Raw genomic sequence first — 13,802 nt, 5'->3', positions numbered from 1 at the left:
TCTATCTACTCCAAGAAACACTTGAAGGTCCTCTATATTCAAGGACTAGACAACGACATGAGACAGTCCTAGCGCCTTGCTTGGTTGGCAGCAGCTCGTCGATGTCAGGTCATAGCAAGTATCTACATATTACAATTGCTGCGTCTTAAATAATATCTAACCAATCTTTCATATAATACACAACTATTTATTACTGTAAATAGAAGAAGTAATAGGAGTGCAGTCCCGACATCGATAGGTACATAATAAAATGACACCCAGCAAAAGAACGCTTCATTGTATCCGTCTTATCCCGAACTCATATGTAACGCCGTTTCCATCCACCGAACAATTAGAGAAAAAGAAATCTAACAGTATATAACATGTAGACGAACGAAAGGGGTGTGTCAGGCCCACTGCCACGCTACTGTTCCCCGATGTTTGGAAGCATCAACAAGACTATCACTGCGGTCCTCCATGCTAGATATGGCACGTTTATCCCTCTCACGGAGCAGAAGCCGGATAGCAGCATTGGTGTCTAACATGTCTCCTGTATCTGTGATCTTCAACGCCCATTTCGCATCGTGTTCGCTGAAGCCAAGATCATGAACTATTTTGTGGATAGCCTTGTCAACGGGATCCAAAAACGTAGACGAATACCTTGGTGGAGGGCTCGACATAGCTGATGATATATTCTCAATCATGGTAGAGTTATATGGGGGTACCAGGTGACTAGAGCCCCCATCCAAGGAGTGTCCCTGCGGTTGCTCCCCGTAGATTGAATGGGCATTGTTGTTGTTGTTGTCGTTCTGGTTTGTTGCAGTTAGACCGTTGGGACATTCCACATTAGTGGTCTGAGGAGCTGTCTCCTTTGGTTTAGCTGCAACTCTTCTCTCATAAATGCGCGAAATTGCTTCTCGAAGGAAGGACGAACGAGTGCCACCGTCCTCCGGTGCTTCCCACTTGGTAACTCCCATTTGTTTGGCTTTGGCGAATTGTTCTTTGATCGAACTATTGGGATACACAGAACTAAGCCCTACCAGTGCAGACGGTCCCAATGTTAAGAGGTAATGAGTCCATTCCTCCAGCATGAGGCCCTCCTTGGCGATATCACCCACCGCAATGTCCAAGCCATCAAAGATGCCAGCCACTCTAGCTTCCTTGCATTCATGATGGAATACTTGAACAAGGGTCCCAAGGCAATTCCAGATCTCAGTCATATCGTATAACTGTCTGCATGTCAGCCCGTCTGCGTTCCCCATGCCAAAGCCAGCGGGGGGGTCGAATAAAACGTTGTTGGCACTGAATAACGGCTCGGCTGTAATCACGGTGACGCCTGCTTTGCTCCTCTTCGCCAGAAATCCAGCATTCAACCAGTCTATTTGGCCATTCATATCCCCTTCGCGGTTTTTACCGCATCCAAATATACGGCAGAAGGTCCAGATTCGCCAAAATGCTTCGTCAATCTCCGATGCACGAGCATCATCTTCCCCGGTCAAACCGCGGATCGTCTCTGGACGCATGAAAGAGCCGCATCTTGCGAATATCAATGTCTTCAACTTAGCGAGAACGAAGATGTCACGGGCATAGTGTCGTAGATACGAAGATGGAGTGTATTGTGGCACAGGAGCATCCGGGTCTTTCATACCGCTCGGATCTTCACTCCAAGGCGGACTCATCTCTCGTAACTCCCACGCAGGTGGGTTCATGTTGAACAGAGCATTCTTTATGAGAGACAGTTCATTCTTCTTGAAAACTCGGTAGAATTGTCTACTCACTTGCGCGTAATTGAACAGCCCATCCAGGTTATTCACGCTCATCATCAACGCCAGAACTACTTTATCCGTCATATGAGACGGCATGGGTAGCCTGAAATTGCCAATGGGCTTTGGAGAAGGACTTATTGGCGTAGATCCGTGTTCAGCTAGCTCGTAAATAGTAGATCGTGTCCGCGGATGATACATTGCAGACGGGCTTGAAAAACTCATCATTAACGGGACCTCTTGAGTGTTCGGCGAGTTGGGCAACTTGGGCGATAAGTCTTTCGGAACAGTTTCAATCCGATCAAAACGGATGAAGATCTTGTCACTGTCTAATCTTTTATCATTCTTGACAGGTTCTTTCTCTTCGGGGAGTGTTGGTGCGGGCGTGGAATCCATCTTAAAGGACCGTAGCTGTAGAAGATCATCTGGGGTTTCTGGGTATGTTCTGTCAGTCATCGCTGGTTGCAGGGGTAGTTCCTGGCGCTCGATAGCAGAGAGGAGAGAGTTGGTATCAAGCTTTGGCAACTGCTGTCGTAGTGCTCTTTCACTTTCTGCATATGACAATTGGGGAATGTGACTGCTTGTCATCAAAGGGATGCCCAGCTTCTTCACTGCTTTGAGCGGATAGATCGTTGACCATTCTCCTTCTTCGCCAGCTTTATTATTAGACTCGCTATCCTCATTGTCCTCGTCATGATCCGCATTCAGAGCCTTAGCAATTTCTGCGTCGATATAGCGATCTGTACTCCTAGCCAAGGCGGCTTGTTCATCTCGGAGACTGACCACAGGACTTTTTCTCAGGGGCTCTGATGTATTCTCATTTTTGCTTTGGGTGCTTTGAGTGTTAATCTTTGGTCGTCGTAGACTCGGCAAGTGCACAGAAGATCTAATCTTGCGTGAGACGAAATTCTTTGATGGTGATGCCTGAAGGCTTTGTTTGATGCTATTCTTAGCGAGCCCCACGTCGGCCAAGGGCCTAGGCGTGTATTGTGCGTGCTGAAAAGTATTGATCTTTTCCTTGTTGAGATAGCTGTTCTTACTTGCTGGAGGAAAAACTTTGTAGGTTGGGTGCTGTTTGGGTGTCGGACGGCTTTGGGGTTGTGTTGTCTTTGAGGTTTGTTGCATCGACGCCACGAATCTCGAGCCGTTTCTATCAGGTTTCGGTGTGACTTTCAAGGGTGCGACTGAATTTTCATCATTTGCAGGAGATATAGGACGTGATCGTTGGGTATCGACCAGCATATCCAATTCCCGCTCCAGATCATGAGTTGCTTCGGATAGCGTCTTGTCAGCTGCTTTCGACATGATTAGTCTATCCGCAGATGACTCGACAGGGCTGGTCGAGTACTTTGATGTCAATTCAGAGATGTGCTTTTTAGATACATTCAGCGTAGAAGGGACGGCCGGCAAGGGCTTTTGTTTCACATGTTGTTCCTTGTTCTTCATTTTGATATCCCGTGAGCCTGTGGTTCGTTGAGCCTCGCTCTGCGAAGAATCCTTTCTATGTGAACAATCGACATTCTTCAAATCAGGATTGGAACAAGTGTTCAAGGGTCTGATCGGCTTGGTCTCGGGTAATTGGCTTTCTTCAAAGGAAGCATCCGATCGCAAACTTGAGTTCGAGGATGCGGAACTGCAGTAACGAGGTCTGGGATCCCATAGCTCCGTGGACGATGAAGACGAAACGGATGTTTCAGACAGATCTTCTGGGTTGTTGTATGACTTGGTTTGGCTTAGATATTCCTCGATTCCATAACTTGTGCCCATCTTCCGAGTTTCTGGCGAAAGTGGAGATATCGAGGGAGACGAATTCGAAGACTTCAAGTCATTGTTGTGGGCTAATACACTCGATACTATCCGTTCAGACCCCTGGGGTATCATTGGGTCTGTGGTGGCACTTTTAGAAAGACCTAGTAGTTCGTCGCTTGTACTTTTGTGTGGTTGCAAATGATGTAAAGCGGTCTCCGACTGTGAAAATCTCTTGATGTAAGATTGGTCTAGATCTGAGGCAGTCCTTCGTTTGGCCCTTCCAGCATATTGGGAATTTAGAAGAGATTGCTTCACAGCATCGTTCGCAGGAGGCAGGCGAACATCATGCAAAGATCCCACGATTGTCACTTTCCGGAGGTCGTCATTGGATTTGGACTTTCCACTCCTTGGCCTTTTCTGCCAGGCTCGAATTCCAAAATGAGACAACATGGCTGGCTCTGCGTTGGGTTTTCCCTCAATGTCAGTTGTGTGCTGTCTCATCAAATAAGAGTGACCCTCAGGATCTCCATATAAGCTACGTTTGCTTACATTCAACAGCCAACGGGCCGTTTGCGCTAACTCCGAAATGGATTTGGTTCGTTGCAGTCAGACACACAACAAAGACATATTCTTCCTTTGATGCCTCGCGGCAGCTATGTATATGGTCGGATTTGGAAACTGTTCTTTTTCCCCGCAACAGTCGATCTCAGCAACAAAGGATACGGCGGAAAGCTAGAAGGACAGAAGATTGGATTTGAAGACGATAGGAATTCACGAAAGGACGAAAGAGCAAGAAGAAAGAAAAGAAAATGAGGAGAGAAGTGGGATGTCAGAAAAGATAAGAGGGCTTGTTTGGATCAAGGCGGGCGTTGTGCATATGCATGCACACAGCATCGCCGTCTATAATTACATTGACAGAACACCGTCGTGGCAGGGACAGCAGCACGGTATATGGCTTGCAATGATTAGAAGCTCATGTGCATGGAATCTTCAGCCATGACATCGTACATGTTGGGGATGACGGGGGATCTACCCTATCGAAAGCGCTTGGGGGCCATTTGGAGTATGGAAGTACAACTGCAAAACGCGGGTATAAGCGGCCTATCTACTTACCGTACCGACGAATACAGACTGCATGTCTAAGTGCGACAGCCTAAACGTCAGCAGCGTCAGAATATCATTATCATGCAATATGCACAACTACGGAAGTGTCTATGTCTAGGTCGACTTGCGCAGTCAAAAGGAACCCGCGGTTTCATAAGGATTCTCAAGGAATGCTATAGTTATAGTCTGTCATTTGATATTTACGAGCTGAATAGTGGCTCGCATCGAGGGTTTGTTGTACCAGTGTCTGTACTACCAACAGCGGCAATATTCGAGAATCCCCAGGGAATAGTATTCATCTTTTCTTGGCCTGGGGATACGATTTTGCAATAATCAACCAGTCAGTCTAGATTTCAGGACACCATCCTATCGAACAAACCAAAAGAAGAAAAGGAAGTCATCAGCTCATGCACCTCGTGCAGGCATAGCGCACTAGGTAACACGAGTGTACCTACTATCAACGCCGTTCGTGCCGGTTGCTGATCCCACCCCCAATTTTCGGCCCCCGACTTCGACGTTTCTACATTGTCAAGACACAACGTCCAATAACGACTATTCCTGGATAAATATCGCATTTTGACAGCCATTCTCTGCTTGCTTGTTGGTTGGGCTATAAGGCAAGACAACAAGTAGAAGAAGTAGAGAGGGGATCAACCCCTCTACTCGGAGTCTCGGAGTGCGTACGCTGCATGACTATAATCGGCGTATTTTGATGATGTATACGCCGAGCATAAGTCTCTTCTTTTTTTCTCTTTTTTTTTTTAATTTTTTGCTGCACACTTTGGATTATCAGAATTACAATTACTCCGAGCACTACCCGCCATAGCCTTGCTAGGGGTTATACTGGGTTCTATCGTCTTAGGTGGCTTCTCAACAGCTGAAACCATGAATTGTGTTTTGTACCTTATCTTTTATGCACTCGTGCATTTGTATATTTGTATGGTCAAGACATCAGGACGCTAATACATCATGTATATATGTACGGCGTCGTGCATGTAACCCTCCAACTTGGTGCACTGCGCCCTCCATCCATATTGTCAATACACCCGTGCGCGCATTTTGTATGTCCATTTTTGCGTCGAAAAAGGAAAAGAAATAAAATCAAATACTGCAGCTATCAAGTTCCACCTAACTCGTTAGTCAATTGATTGACTTTCAGAAATCGGGACAAAAAAGACATGTCCAAAGCCCACACACGTGTCAGCCGACGACTTCTAGAAGCCTCACTTCACCACTTTCACAAAGGACATAGATTTAGACAAAACGAAAGCGCTATATACCTAACTCACCCATGCCCCATTCAACTCGTCTGCAGGGTCTACATCATATGCAGGTACGTCTTTGCTTTGGTCCCCAACAAAGCCTCCGTCGACGGATGTCTTTCTCTGCGAGAAAAATTTGGACGAACTGATGGGACTGACTAGGTCAAATAAACTGCCAATAATGTGTGACTGTATCATTCCCACCTTTAGCCTGATTTGAGGTAGATTTTCAATAATGATGAAACACTCAAGCTGCGGGAGATAGGCATCCCCCTAGTCATTGGGGGCCGAGAGTTCAGTTCACATCTTGATTCGATTAGACATAGGCTGCATGCATATATACTCTTCTGACCAGGAGATATTCACTGCACGCCACCTGAGAATTGCAAATCCATGCGCTCTCCTAACAAGTTCCAACTAGCCTAGGTGAGTATCATCACTAGACTGTAGGCTGACCATTTCAAACTTTCAATAATATTAGTCCAGACTCCAGAGTCATATGGACTAACCGCCCCACAGTCCTGTCAGAGATTGACAGAGTCTAGAGCTCTCTAATTAGCATGAAACGGTCAATCTGCAGGGACTCATTGACATGAGCCTTTGTTCAGCAGTAACTTACGTACTCCGCGTCTAGGTGTAGTGGCAGAGCACGGTCCTTTTAGCTTTTTGTTTGGTGTTGCCACGGACTACGCAAAAGTAGACCTCCTGAGAAAGCATTGGATAGCTCAGTTGTATCCAAACAGAGTTCGAAAGAAGCACTTGTTGGGTCAGATAGCAGTCAAAATTTGAGCAACGGGACCAACGGCCGCACTATTCAACACGGCAGCCATGTTCTCGGAAAGGCAAGACACCAAAGATGCATGGATTGTTCTTTTTAGCAACAATAAAGTGCTCCTTTCAGTTATTGGCTGGCTTTTGGAAATATATATTGCATCAATTGCTTTTTAATTTATCCCGTCTCTCGTTTCTTTTTCCCGGGTGTACGTATCCGCTGCAGTCTCTGCGAACATCTCACAAAGCAGGAGGGAAAGGAATATACAAATAGAATTCCATAAACTATTAGAAATATAATAATTAAGAAGGAAATCGATCATCACATAGGCAGATTCATACCTACATATATCCTCCGAGCGCCGCCCCCTTCTCGCAACCATCATGTCATATTGCTGAGAAACAGAGCAAGCACCAGCAGCAGTCGGATCCTATACAAGTCCCATGACGGTACTTGTGGCATTTCGAAATTGGAGCGCTTGAATCATTGCTCTCTTTCAGCTTGTTCGGACTGTTGTCGTTCCTTTGATGACGATGATCTTCATTGGAAACCCTCGTGCCTGCGGGGAAGTTGGCTTCCAGATTGTGACACTGAGTTGAAAAAGGGGGTTTATCGTAGTTCAGGAAGGAATTTTCCTGTCGCTGTAAGGAGTAACTATGGCCATTTGAGTTCACCTCGATGTTCAACTTGGCAAAGAAAATGGGTGCCACCACGCATATACTTCGAGAATTGCTTCGTTGGAGTCAGGTATTCAGACATTTGCTTCGCCACGTCTGTTGCGAGGATCATTTTCCTTTGGTCTAAGCCCAATACTTGGTTTTTCTCTAGCCTGTCGCACTTTCGATAGCGAGTCAGTCTCTGTTTCAAGTTTCTGCGTCAATGACCTAAAAGGCAAAGCGTGCACGACGTCGGCACTGATTGGCTGGTCTATGTAGCGTATGTAGTCTTGCTTTAACGTCCTCCGTACAACTTCAACTTCCCTTCCCTCTGCAAACCAGCCATGTCATCGACTAGCATCACAGAACAAGATACCAGGCCCCAATGTTCCTCCCTTGAAATAGCCATCTTCAATGCGACATCCGCCCTCCTAGCCTACGCCGCCGGCGCCGACCGCCTGGAGCTCTGTGCCGAAGGCTCCTTTTCCCATGGCGGCACCACCCCCTCTCTCTCGACACTGAAGAACGTTATTTCATCCCTCCAACAGGCCCAGGGCGACACGACAAATAACTACAAAAAATCAATCCCTATATATGCCATGATCCGCCCCCGTGGCGGAGACTTTGTCTATGCCACAGAAGACTTCAACCTCATGAAAGAGCAATTACTGGCACTGAAAAACGCCTCTTATAACGACGAACAACCACCAAACGACCAGCACGATGGCATCTTTAACAATATATCCTTCAGCAAAGTCAATGGCTTCGTCTTCGGTATTCTGACCGAGGACGGCAGAGTCGATCGCGCTCGGAATGAGGATCTAGTTCGTCTTGCGGCGCCCCTGCCGTGTACCTTTCACCGCGCATTTGACGAGGTAATCACATCTATTGAACAACATCGTAGTACTATGACTAGTAACAGTAGTGATGGCGGTGCTGGTAGTGTTAGCAGCAGTAACAACCACAAAGAAATACTACTCCATGACGGGCTAGCGAACGAGCTTGAAGCGGTGATAGAGGCCGGCTTTGCCTCTATCTTGACCTCCGGCGGCACCGGTAAGAGTGCTTTGGAAGGGGCACAGCAAATAAATGCGTTGACTACTGCGGCCGACGGCAGGATTGCAATTATTGCTGGCGGAGGGGTCAGATCGAGCAACATTGCGGAGTTACAGAGCAAGAGTCCGGGGACACCCTTTTTTCATTCGAGTGCTATAGTCGGAAATGATGGTGATAGCGATGTTGCAAGTCAGCATGAAGTGAAAGCTTTGAAAAGAGAGCTGGTGCTATCCAGGCGCTAGGTACTGTCTGTCTATGTATGAATCGATGTTTAGGGTAGGGTTCATGCAAGTCCAAGTTCCGAGATTATTCATTCTGTCGTCTGGGTACATGAATAAATTATGATTATATTAGTAGAGATATTTGAGATTTCTCGAAAAATACAATCAAGGAAATTATCAATTTGTTTGGAAACGTCCACACATCAATATTAAAAGGCAAGAGTCTGAACAAGGCCATCGAGTTCACGTTGGTAATTGCGATGTTGAGCAATTTCAAAGAAAAACTTGCCCAGGAAATCTTTCGCTCCCTTGACCATCTCCCAACCTTCCTTAAAGCTCTCGGGTTTCTGCGGACCAGCAGCAGTAACCACGCCGTAAGACTCGGAAACAGCAGTACTACCTTGGGAAGCAAACTTCAGAGCATCGATATCTGTCAACACCTTTTTGACAAGATCGACTGCCTCACCAGTGGCGCCCAGCGCTTTCAGGTGGCCAAATGACTCTGCTATCCAGTAGCGGATTTGTCCGTTTTTGGCAAGTGCCTTGATGTGCGATCCACCGGGTATGAATGTCGCATCGACCATTGTCGAGCGCATGCCGTCGTATTGGTGATCGGGTGTCACTCCCTTTCCAGTCTGAGGGTCAACGCCATCAGCGAATACGGGCTGTCTCTTGGTACCAATGACCAAGGGAATGGCACCAGCAGCTTTGACTGCTGTGTATACACCGTTGAACGCTACCGAGTCGAAACCATCGCCGATAATAATCGCAATCCGTCGACTGGCAATAGTCGGTATGCGAGGCTTGAAATCTAACTGAGATAATCCGCGAGACTTCTTGCCATGGTTTTGTCTGCCGGCTGTCTCTGGTGTCGGTGCGCCTACCATCACAGCAACTTTTCGAGCAAGCTCGAGGTCGATTTCTGCAATACGCAGAGCCATGCGCTGGTATACCACAGGGTCATCACAATGATCGAGCTCGAAACTAAAGGCTTTGGCAACGTGGAACTTCTCGTATTCGCTTAATGAGTTGTAGAATAATTGTGCTTGATTGTGATATTCACGGAATTTGGGCCCCTGAGACCGCTTTTTGATTCCAAGAATTTTCTCCTGGAACGAAACAAACCCTCCTTCCTCGGGTTTGGTTGGCGGAATCGCATCAAAGCGATTCGGCCAGTAATTGACGGTACCTTTGGTTATCTTGTGACGCATGGCACCGTCTCGGTTGTGGTTCATGACTGGGCAAACGGGGCGATTGATTGGAAGCTCCTCCCAGTTTATACCTAGACGGGATATTTGCGTGTCAAAGTAAGAGAAGTTGCGACCCTGGAGAAGAGGGTCATCGGAGAAGTCGATGCCGGGTACAATGTGGCTGGTACAGAAAGCGACCTGCTCCGTTTGAGGGAAAAACTCATCGATGTTACGGTTGAGTTCCAGCTCGCCAATAACACGTAAAGGGACAAGTTCCTCGGGCCACACTTTGGTAGCATCAAGAGGGTCAAAGTCAAAGTCGTGCTGTCTTTCCTCGGGTATCACTTGGATGGCAAAGTCCCATTTGGGATAGGCTTTGTTATCAATGGCTTCCATTAGGTCTTTCCGGTGGAAATCCGGGTCCTGGCCAGCTACTTTCAAGGCTTCGTCCCACACGAGAGAATGAACACCGAGGTGTGGAATCCAATGAAACTTGACGAAATGGCGCTTGCCCTCCTTATTAATGAGACTGAATGTGTTGACTCCGAATCCCTGCATCATGCGGAAAGACCGTGGAATAGCTCGGTCAGACATGGCCCACATGAACATGTGTGTAGCCTCTGGGTGAAGGAAAACAAAGTCCCAGAAGTTATTATGGGCAGTCTGCCCTTGAGGAACCTCGTTGTGTGGCTCTGGCTTGACAGCGTGGACTGTGGATAGTTAAAAATTACTTCGTCCAACAAGGCGCAATGGCAGGAGTACATACCAAAGTCGGGAAACTTGATAGCGTCTTGAATAAAAAAAACAGGAATATTGTTGCCGACTACAGTACGAAGGATTAGCTAACATAAAGCACCGAAAATCGTCTACCGGATTTACCTATATCCCAATTTCCTTCGTCCGTGTAAAACTTGACGGCAAAGCCACGGACATCTCGGACAGTATCGGCACTGCCTCTACTTCCCTGGACGGTAGAAAATCGAACAAATACTGGTGTCCTTCTTGTCGTGTCATTAAGTACACCGGCATGACTCAATTCCGGGATAGCCTCCTTCAACGTGAAGGTGCCAAAAGCACCTGTGCCGCGGGCATGGACGACTCGCTCTGGGATACGTTCGTGGTCGAAGCGATGGATCTAAATATCCAGTGAGTTTCTAGTCTGAAGCAAATCCTTGTCCATACGGAGAATTGCAATGAGAAACTGACCTTCTCGCGTGCTATCTGGTCTTCTAGCAGACTTGGACCAGAAGACTTGTCACTGACGGGCTTCAACCAGTGATCGGTCTCGGCGACGGGGGCTCCATAGTCTGTTGTAAACTTGGTCTTTTTATGAACGTCGGCAGTATCTCGAAGGAGGTCTGCAACCTTCTTGTCCTCTCCTGCAGCCGATTTGATCACCTCCTGGACCTTGTGAAGCCCTCCTGCAACGGTGTTGGCCATAGTAAGGATCAGCGTGCTTTAATCGAATTGTATAGTTCCTTTGGGCTGTGGGGTTTAAGAAATGGGATGTCTTGAGGGGGCTTTGGTCTTTAACCATCAAGGACCGACTATTCGTAGCCATGACGTTGGCTGCTGGAAGCATCCTACGCGGAAACGTCAAGATGACGTCCGGACTGAATCCTCGACGCAGACGGAAGAAGAGACAACATGAACCAATTAGCTCTTCATGATTTGACACTTGGAAGACAATCAATCCGCGTTGAGTGGAGGGAATGTATCAATGACGTCATTGCCTGGACACCTCAGGTGTCAACACAGCTAGCCCTAATCCCATACCGAATTGGGACTACAAAAGAAGAAAATCTGGCAAAAGCGAGCTGTTTGGAGATGAAATGCCAATGGCTTTTCTCTTGAGACAGTTTCTGCATTGAGTCTAGCTAGCATCTCAGTTTCTACCAGTGCGAGTAACATGGGCAAAGCAATCAAATAACTAGTACTGCGACAGTAAAATCGTCGGGTGAAAGCTATTCGATACAAAATTAGCAAAGTATTTAGATTTAGAAGATAGCTACCCCATTGGGAGGACTCGCTACGCCGCCAGGAACCTATTTCACGTTAATATCCTCAACACATTCCGCCTAGATCCATCGAACACTCACTTTCAATGGCATACTGCTAAAGAAGAATTCCCAGCGCTTCCTTTTGTCACACTCCTCACTCAAGCGTTTCAAATCAAACAGCTCGCCAATCGGCATTCCCCAGCCTGCCAACAACCACTCATGCAACCGATAATCTAGATTTTGGCATGGCCACGCCTCGAAACTAGGCTGGTCGCCCGCAACAGCTGCGAATCCATGATCCCATATCCATTGCAGGGTTTCTCTCGAGGACTCCAACCCGATTGCTGGCGGAGGGAAGGTTGCTGCTAGCGTTTCCTTTTGAGCTGTCGACATCCGAGAATAGGCCTCTGTCCAGCCGGTGCGGATGAATAAAATGTCACCTGGGCGAAAAGTCGTTCCTTGTTTAGAGGCAATTTCTTTCAGGGTCGAGACTGGTATCGGCGTCGTAGAAAAGCAGTTTATGGGGATATTGTTGCTTTCAGCCCAGGAGACATAATCCAAGAGCACGCCGCGGCCCACGATGCCCCCCTTTTCAGCCCATACTGTTATGCATAGTAAATATAGTGATTAGCTGACGTCGAACCTAATGGTGATACATGTTCTTCTTTATATATCCTACCGTGAATACCATTCTTTTTTGTCTTCACCACGTCCTCCACCGTGATGCCATTATAAAACACTTTATGCTTCTGATGTCCATAATGCCGGAATCCATCCCATTGCGAGCTACTCTGCGTATTGAACATGAGTACATCGTCGAAAACAATGTTCCTCCCCTTTTGCTGGATCTTATGCTCAAGCCCCGTACGCCCAAAGCACGGCACCGACATACTGTCGAGAGACCAGTCGACTGACACACGGACTCCGTCCACAATCTGTTTTGCAGCCTCGGCTGTGACTCGTGGTGTGATGAGATTCAGTGTGCCCAACTCGTCATTCTCATCAAAGCGACCCCATGCGTTTCCTGGGGGTCCATCCTTACGAAGTGGCAGAGAGTCGAAGGATAGGGTCTGGGCGGCAGACATAGTAGAATGATAGTATTATGTACAACATTCAAATCGTTTATTTTGATATCTACTAAATAGAATAAAATGTTCCCATTTTATACTACAATTTTTTTCGGACTCTAAACTACGGACAATAGTCCGGTGCATACCTAGCTAGGTACATCAAAGACGTTACCCCACAATCGGCTTTTCCCCGGATTTCTACTGATCCTACAAAACTACGGAGTAGTGATCCCATAGTTCAAGCATAGTGACAGCTCAAGTCTACTATTGTATGTTTTTGATCGAGTGCAAGTTTCCTTTTTCGAAAAAAAAAAAAAAAAAAAAAAAGACACATCTATATATCTCCTGTGAAACATTTAACCAACGGCTGCGGCCGTTCCATACTAGGTTCAGGGCACATCATCTTTCCACACTTAGTTGCTGAAATAATAATACATGCTATTTAGTTAACTCTGAGCTGAGCTGGCATGTCTGATTACCGTTTTCTATAGCCTAATGCAAGGTATTGTCAGAGAAAATTGTCTGAATAGGGCAATCCTAACGAAGGGTTACAATTACCCTAGACTTCTCCAATGGATGCTTTGCCAGATAAGAAGTAAATCATATAGAAGAAAAATTTTGTAATTATTATTGGAAACTAATTCAAGAATGCGCAGCGGGAAACTGCTTTGTTTTGTTAAAAGGAATTTAGAGATCATGATATATATATATCCGAGATCCATGGATGTCTCCATACCTCTTCAATAAAAGCCGAAGGTCACGGCTCGCTCGAGTGAGTGTTTCCAAGTATCAAAAAAATTTGGACCAACATAGTTCTGGTTGGATATAATTGAGGATTGTTCTCTGACAATTGAGGACCCTTGGGGAGCATCTGAGGCACTTCCCGGGGATTACCTAGGTAATCAATGCCAATTTAATGCTATGCTAGGAATTTGACATGCTAAACGAAGACGTATATGATTACATAGAAACAAACCCCT

At 46.6% G+C, this 13,802-nt stretch overlaps 3 protein-coding genes across 3 annotated transcripts; 1 reads left to right on the top strand and 2 right to left on the bottom strand.

Moving 5' to 3' along the window:
* Positions 1-386: 386 nt before the first annotated feature.
* UA08_01359 (hypothetical protein) lies at positions 387-3,941 on the bottom strand (the record flags this gene model as incomplete). The annotated part of the gene is made up of 1 exon (XM_020261015.1): positions 387-3,941. The coding sequence occupies one exon, from the start codon at positions 3,939-3,941 to the stop codon at positions 387-389; it is 3,555 nt and encodes a 1,184-aa protein (XP_020123277.1).
* A 3,688-nt stretch (positions 3,942-7,629) lies between these two features.
* On the top strand, positions 7,630-8,583 carry UA08_01358 (hypothetical protein; the record flags this gene model as incomplete). Its single annotated transcript, XM_020261013.1, has 1 exon — positions 7,630-8,583. One exon carries the CDS (start codon positions 7,630-7,632, stop codon positions 8,581-8,583), a length of 954 nt encoding a protein of 317 aa, XP_020123276.1.
* A 188-nt stretch (positions 8,584-8,771) lies between these two features.
* UA08_01357 (hypothetical protein) lies at positions 8,772-12,837 on the bottom strand (the record flags this gene model as incomplete). Its single annotated transcript, XM_020261012.1, has 9 exons — positions 8,772-10,462; positions 10,519-10,575; positions 10,632-10,887; positions 10,959-11,208; positions 11,529-11,614; positions 11,690-11,716; positions 11,765-11,797; positions 11,852-12,354; positions 12,432-12,837. 9 exons carry the CDS (start codon positions 12,835-12,837, stop codon positions 8,772-8,774), a joined length of 3,309 nt encoding a protein of 1,102 aa, XP_020123263.1.
* Between the last annotated feature and the right edge of the window lie 965 nt (positions 12,838-13,802).

Source organism: Talaromyces atroroseus, assembly GCF_001907595.1.
Source record: "Talaromyces atroroseus strain IBT 11181 chromosome Unknown scaffold_1, whole genome shotgun sequence".
In the NCBI taxonomy this organism is placed as follows: domain Eukaryota; kingdom Fungi; phylum Ascomycota; class Eurotiomycetes; order Eurotiales; family Trichocomaceae; genus Talaromyces; species Talaromyces atroroseus.
This window is presented reverse-complemented; position numbering and strand designations above follow the sequence as displayed.